The 7,500-nt window shown below is 42.1% G+C and overlaps 1 protein-coding gene across 1 annotated transcript; it reads left to right on the forward strand.

The window, feature by feature from the left end:
• Positions 1–372: 372 nt before the first annotated feature.
• Positions 373–6,737, forward strand: LOC138006333 (uncharacterized). The gene is made up of 2 exons (XM_068852597.1): positions 373–617; positions 5,099–6,737. The coding sequence occupies exons 1-2, from the start codon at positions 506–508 to the stop codon at positions 5,944–5,946; spliced, it is 960 nt and encodes a 319-aa protein (XP_068708698.1). The 5' UTR covers positions 373–505; the 3' UTR covers positions 5,947–6,737.
• Positions 6,738–7,500: the final 763 nt, after the last annotated feature.

Consider the following 7,500-nt stretch of genomic DNA (forward strand, 5'->3'; position numbering starts at 1 on the left):
GACCGCATTCATATCAGTCTTTACTCACGTTTTCAGTTGTTGCGAGAAGCATGGTTGCACCTACACAGTGCCTTCCACCACTTCGGCCCTGAATGGATTCCCAGATTAGATGCCCTATGTGGATTAATCTGTTGATTCTGCTCCGAGAGGTTTTTCTAAGAGTACTCTGGCTTCCCCCTCTTATCAAAGAACCAACATTTATTGGTTTGCCAATATATAAGCTGTTATCATTATTATGCTGTATTAAAAGCGGCCTCACTGGCAGTCCCCCTTTTTTGCCTCTCTTTATAAACATCTCCCGGCTTTCTTCTAGAAAAGGCCGCGCGATTTTCTGTTTTCAACCTTCGACAACAACTTCCGTCAGGCGTGACACTAACAGGAAATACATAGAATTGAGTCACGCCCACGCAAAAGGTGGCCTATATATATTGCGGGCACTCGTTTGCTTCAATGTAGCACATCTCTCTTCACTGAACGACGAACAGTATCGAAGTGTTTACAAAAGATGAATATTCTGAATTTATTGGGCTTGCTTGTAGCAATGCCACTGTTTCCAACTCCTCAGGGTTTCAACTTAGGAGGACATCCGCAGAAACGGTTTTGCTGGGCAGACTTTGGTAAGTTCGATAGTTAAATGGTCACTGAATGGTTGTTTGGCGTTGGGAGTAAGGTCAATTACCCAACAGACCTTTCCTTTCTTTTTGTGTTTCTTTCTCAAAAGAAAGCTCTTGAATACTATACCCTTCGTTTCAACGGTGTTCAGTTAGTGCGTGCGAAACTAATTATTTTTCCACATCACTCTGACGAAGGTTCTTATAATTAAGATATCTTTCAGTTAGGTCCTTTTTGTTTGTAAAACGCTTGTACACTGTAGAACACGCAACAGAAAAAGACGTTTTCTTTTTTCCTGCTGTTTCGCACATATATGCGGTATTTAAAAATTCATTCGTTTGCAACAACAAAAGAGGATTAGGGCCAGGTCGCCCTTGGCTACATGAAATTAAAATCGTCACGAACTTCCAAACCCAATTTTTTGTTTGGTTTCCTGACAAAGGATCGGCCTGCTCGGAAGTAAGAGAAGTTTGGTAGAGTTTGAGAAAATCTGTAAGGTTTTCGCGCGTCGGTTGCTTTGTGGCTGACCATCTTTTTGCAAAGCAACTAAAAATTCCATTATTTTGACTGAGCCCTTATATTAGTTGGATTTGGCGGACCACTGTTGATCCGATGTCTGCCAAGGTTGACCCGAGCCGATTTAAAATTTGCCGCTTTTCATGATTTAAGCCTAAAAGGTTGATTACTGGGAACGCTCTAACATGCAACAAGGCTCACTTTTGTCGTCAACGATGATAGCTTAACGTCCACACTTCATAACTCAGTCTTCTTCTTTTCTGACGAAGAGTTATCGCAGTTGTTATTGTACCTTTATCCACTCGATTGATGAAACCAAATCTTCATGTTTCACACCCTGCTAACGCAGACCCACAGTTTTTGGTAAAAACTAGTTTACCTAAATGGTAGAAATGCTGCCAAGTTCTTGGCCTTTTTCATTTATTTTTTTTTTGGTGCGTGACAATGAAACTATCTATAGTTACGAAATGAAATCAGTAGAGACCTTTAGCACCGGGGTTTCCGGGATATGTTTGCAGTTTGCGGTTAGTCGCCCGGGGGGGGGGGACTCCCATATGAAACAGACGGGGATGCTCGTCGTCTCGCTTAGGGCTGTAAATTTTGGATTTTGGTCTCGCTTAGGGTGTTCCGGGCAAAGCGCCAATATTTTATGCCACCAAGGTCTCGTTTAGGGTTCCGCGAAGTAACACAGAATTACGCGAAGAGAAACATAAGTCAAATTTCCTTTTAAATTTTCTTTTTAGATAAAAGCATTCGATGATTATGCCTTTTTATCATTAAAACTCATCGCGTGTCGTATTTTTGTGTTTTTAAACGGTCTCTTTTAGGGGTCAAAATTTGCTTAAGCCACGCCTAGATTGGTCTCCTTTAGGGGTTAAATTCAAAATTTCCGACGAGCATCCTCGTCTGTTTCATATGGGAGTTCCCCCCCCCCCGGGGTTAGTCGTTTGTCGTTAGAGGTTAGCTCGATTTTGAACTTTAGCAAGCCGTTCCTGTTATGCACATCGGCGCCGCCATCTTGAATTTTCCGTTGCTACAACTGCTCTAAATCAAACAGCTCAAATCCTCTCAAAACGTACTTTTGATCTTCAAAATTGTTCCCAATAGAGGTTTTGCACGGCAGCCATGTTGCATGGCAGGAACAATGAAAATCTTTTGCATTAGAAAGAACATTTTTTCCCATGGGAAAAAGAGGCTATTGTTCCTGCCATGCAACATGGCTGCCGTGCAAAACCTCTGTAGATAGCAAACAGATGAAACAACATGACTGATATGGTAAAACGGGAGGTCTGATTGATCTCTGGCTATAAAACGCTGCCGTAAATCACTTACCGCAAGAACGGTGTCTTGAAGTTGAAACTCGAACCGCAGACTGCAAACGTGACGGCAAGGACAAGATCAAGTGATTTCCCGAGGTTCGCGGTTCGCGGTATTCCCCGAAAAATTTGTTGCTAAAGGTCTCTTGTGTAACAATATCATACTTCTCATCTTAATTCCTCCATTCCTCCTTACGTTTCGAAGAAAAATGTGTTCTTCACCCGATCAGAGAGCTGCCTCGTTCGTTCGCTTCAGGCTCACTGCGGCAGCAACAAAAACCACGTCGCCGTTGTAGATCTTAAAGATCAACGACGGCGACGGCGACGAGAACGTCAATTCAAAATAATATAATTTGCACTGTTGTATGTCTTTCGCGATTATTCCACCTCGTTCACTTCCTACGATGTGGGTGAAGTATTCTAAAAATAAATTAGTGCGAGTGGTTGCAGAGTAAAAATATAGAATGGAAAGTTTGTATTTATACGCTTACGTTGTCGTTAAAATCTCAAACTTGGTGATTTCACGTCGTTGATGTGCAGAGTACATAAAGATACGCGCTAAAATGCGTGCCGCGCCATCATTTTTCTCTCAGTTTTAACCAATGATATTCTTGTTTGGGGCGTTCTCGCTGACGACGGCGCGGCAGATCTGAAAGTCCCTATTTACTGAGCCATGAAGCACCACTAGCCAACAACAATGAAGCGAATAGTTGTTTCAGTATGTACTAAAACAGTGAGATAATACTAGCACAAAAAGATGATTTTAATTCATTTATTCCTGCAACGATTACAATATTTTCGGGCGCAACTCCCTGTAGTTTGAGTAGCGAACCAGAGCGAGCGGTCAATGCTATCCACTGTTTTAAAGCTCTGTTTTAATATATACTAACAAAGGGTATTCAGCAGTTATGGTGAGCTCATCAGTTGTGGTTAGATGGTTAGACCATTTCAAGTCCATCTTCACCGTAAATGGAGTTTGGTCTATGAAAAGAGAAATTGTTTATGGGTGATCTGTGTGCTGTCCATTTTATTAAATCTTATTCCTCAGTTGGCAAGGGTTTCTTTGTTCTGTCAGGGGAATATTTGACATAAATCCCCACTTTTGTCAACTGCCTGCTGTAAAGCTGGGGCCGGCTTTGATTGTGACAGGGGAGAGCGGGCTGAAACAAAAGTTTTAAAGTAACAATGGCAATACAATGAAACATATTCCCCTCAACATATTCCCCCGGGGGAAGGGGAGGGGATACTGCCATATATGCGTTATATAGGTACATGCCGCTGTGAAGGCAGTTTACTCAAGGATAGGGCATATAAATGCAAGCGTTTGGGTCTAAAATAGAGTATCATTTTTCCCGAAACTGGCCAGTGGCTTAAAGATACTATACTAATCCTACACATGTGCATACTAATTCTCGAGAAAATGTACAATTTTTTATAAGGGAGAAAACCTCACCAACTCACAAATATATACAGGCAAAAACTAACGATAAAAGAGTCCGACGTTTCGGCGACATCTTGGCGCCATTGTCAAGGGAAACTAAATTAAATATGCGATCATGGTCTTACTTCACTGAGGAGTGCGAACTACTGAAGTGTGTGTTCTCTAAACTGAAGTATCCCAAGCATCTTGTGGACTCCATTGTTAAAACCTTCCTAAACTTAAGGGTCGCTGACCAGTCTTCATTGCGGTCAAAATCTACGACAGAAAATACTACTCGGCTCGTCATACCCTTTAAAGACCAGGAGCTTGCTAATATCGTGAAGACACAGTTAAAAGATCTCAGTGTGAAGCTCCAGACTATTGTCCAACCAGTGTTTACGAGCTGCAAGATTGCCCAGGAGTTCCCGACAAGCGAACCAAAGCCTCAGCTCATTGATCAACAGTGCGTTGTGTATAACTTCAAGTGTGACCAGTGCGATGATGGTTATGTCGAATACACTCGTGGCCATCTGTTCCTACGCGTTGATGGACATGGAAGCAAGACCTCGTCTGTGCGCAAACACTATGATAATAGACACGCAGGCAAGATTCCGGATGACCTTCAGAATTGTTTTAATGTGTTCAAAAAATGCCAGAACAAGTTTGATTGTCTCGTTAATGAGATGTTAAACAATTACGACTGTGTTTAAACGTACAATCAGACTCAATTCGCGCTAAGGTCTTTGTCTAACTTATGCAAATAAAGGACTCTGGGCTCTTAGTTACTCTTGAGATCGCATACTTAACTTAGTTTCCCTTGACAATGGCGCCAAGATGTCGCCGAAACGTCGGACTCTGTTATCGTTAGTTTTTGCCTGTATATGTTTATCTAAATCATTGTTGATTAGAACTCACAGATAAGCTTTTTTATTGACCTGCCCCTCGGGGATATGTGATATATCTCCCTCGTGCCAAGTCCTCGGGCCACGTCCTCGGGCTCAGCGCGAGGGGAATATATCAGATATCCCCGCGCTCCAGATAAATAACCCCTACATAAGCCAATCGTAATATGGTTTGAACTGCAGTTTGTTAACCGTTGTTACAACTAGACTGTCATGTATTTCCGATTCCTTCTGGTGATGAAGTCTCTCTGAGTAATCGCATCCAGCACATCTTGAACCAAGGTAGCTTAGTGGAAGTTCATATTCCTATTAACGAATCCTTCTCATTTCAGTCATCAGGGTTAAAATTCTGGGAAAGATCAAGGCGGATAAAGGCGCGCCATCCTCGGACTTCTTGGTTGACTCACAAAAAACTCAACCAAGCGAACGGAACAGTGCCAAGCTATCAAGTATCGTAAATGAATCTTCCGGAGACGAACCAAGTCTAAGGCAACTGGAAGAAACTATGACGGAAATTTTACACAAAGAAAGTGACTTGCCACCAACAGAGGACACAATGGATGATTCATCGTTTGAAAGTACGAGTTCGCTCTTGGATGCGATCTTCAGAAGACGCAAGCGAAGTTTAGGCATTGGTCTACGAGGAGCCCCACTCCTTCTAAAGGGAAACTTTCATGAGCCTCAGCCAATCAAACGTGTGGATGAGAACATGGACTATTACGACGTTCTTATCAAGAAGATCTTTAAAGGTCGGGATAAACTGAGGAATATCAATGGTGCATTTGTCGATGCTGCCAATCCAAAACGCCTCTTTGCCAAAGTTTACGTTGCGAGTTATGTTGCACAGGACTTGGAGCCATATGCCGCCTACATGCTTTCTGGCAAAATTATGCAAAACAACTTGGTCATTGCCACAAATGCTTGCTGGTTCGAGAAATGGCAAGATTTATCCAAAGACCAGATACGTGGATTACATGGGAAATACGCCCAAAACTGCGATTGCAAGATCACACCATGCTTTCCCTGCAAAGGGGTGCCTCCTGCAGCTACGGAGTGTCTGTGGAATGTGCTTGACGATTGTGCAATAAGGCATGGAACTTGTGTAAAGCACAATAATGAATGTATCTGGACAAAGGGTCAAGGATTTGACTCGTGCTCCAGTCAGCAAAGTTTTCCCTAATTTGTAACACTTCTGAATGACTGTTTACTTATCATAATCCCCCCGCAATGAGCGATATTGATCCAACCATGATGGAAGCAGAGTCCTGTACATTGAATCAACACGTTAACAACAAACAGAATCCTCGTGGAATACTCAAAATAGTTATCCTGAAATCTTGGAATAGAGTACTCAGTTTCGGGATTTTGTGTTATCGAAATTATTCTTACAAACTAATGATTCGAATAAGCATAGGTCAGCATTTACTGAATCAATTATTATCGATTTGGGATACGTAATTTCTAGTAAACTCGAGGTTTCTGTTATTCCGCCCTGAGGGTTGGTGGTACTTTACCTCAAATGGTTCCATTTCTCCGACAGTGTTCTTTTTTAATCCGTGTGGTTTTTTTCGAGTCCAGCGATGTATCTTAAGTTACTACACCTCCCTTTGGTGAGGTGGAATTGTATTGTTATCGACTGTGCTCTGATCTGATAAGTTAAAACTGAATTCTTGCAACAAACTGGCGATTTATGAACTGCTTACTGACCCACGGGGCCTGGGTCTGGTTGAGTTGTGTTGGCTAAATTTAGCTTACATACCACTTATTAACCGAGAGTGAGGTCATTACAGGGAAATCTCAGACCGAGGCCTTGATGTATTGACCGAGCGATGTGGACGCTGATTAGGTCATTGGAAAGACTTATGTACATATACCAACAATATAGACAGATAGTTTTGTTTAATTTCATAATGTTACCCGTGCCTTTTAAAGATGTTTCAATGATCAATATACAATGATTCAATGACACCAGTTAAAAATCGCTCGAGTGTCGTTTTCATCCTAACCAGATACGGTAATTAGCCACGTACCTGTCGTGAAGCTCTTGACTTGATACAGTCATGTCGGACTTGCAACATGTCTCTTTTCATTTTCGCGTGAAAGGTAATCGGAAAAGCTCACACTGACTTCCCAACGTACACCACTTCCCTTCTTCTAATTAATGCGTTCGCAGCAAAAAGTATCCCTCAAGTGATCTTTGTCTGCTCTCTGAAGAGCTAGCAACCAAAGCCTCCTTTGAAATCTATTTTGTAGATCAGGCGCGATAAGATAGAGGCGTTCCTGGGCATTTTCCGTTTGTAAGCCTTGGTGGAGAGTACTCAGGAGAGATAGAGGATAGTCGCATTAGCGTCTATACGGAACGCCGAAGGCGCGACATGCTTGGATCCGTAGGCTGCCCTCCCGGAAAATTTTGAAAAAAATTCAAGTACTCTGAGATGTAATCTGGAGCATTCTGGCCGCTATGATTTTGCAAATGCCAGGCAGGATTCCATATTTTTAACAAGAAATAATGGATTATATGTAACAAAATGCCGCCAATTGTGGTTGTGGTCGGAAAAGTAATAACAACTTAATGACAAATATATCTGAAATCTTAGTGGAATTCAAAGAAATTCGAAAGGTAGTCGTGTATTCTTGTTGGCGCAAAATTGGCGAATCACGGCTTCTACATCAATAGGTATATTTCTGTGAGCATGCATCAGGGCAAGCGCTGCGAGTCACTCTGTTTTCATCG

This window comes from Montipora foliosa, chromosome 6 (assembly GCF_036669935.1).
Source record: "Montipora foliosa isolate CH-2021 chromosome 6, ASM3666993v2, whole genome shotgun sequence".
NCBI lineage: Eukaryota > Metazoa > Cnidaria > Anthozoa > Scleractinia > Acroporidae > Montipora > Montipora foliosa.

Excerpts from the sequence above, each read along its gene's own strand:
- LOC138006333 (XM_068852597.1), top strand. The coding sequence starts at position 506 with ATGAATATTCTGAATTTATTGGGCTTGCTTGTAGCAATGCCACTGTTT. Across the intron at positions 618-5,098 it reads GTTTTGCTGGGCAGACTTTG|TCATCAGGGTTAAAATTCTG; the intron begins GTAAGTTCGATA and ends TTCTCATTTCAG.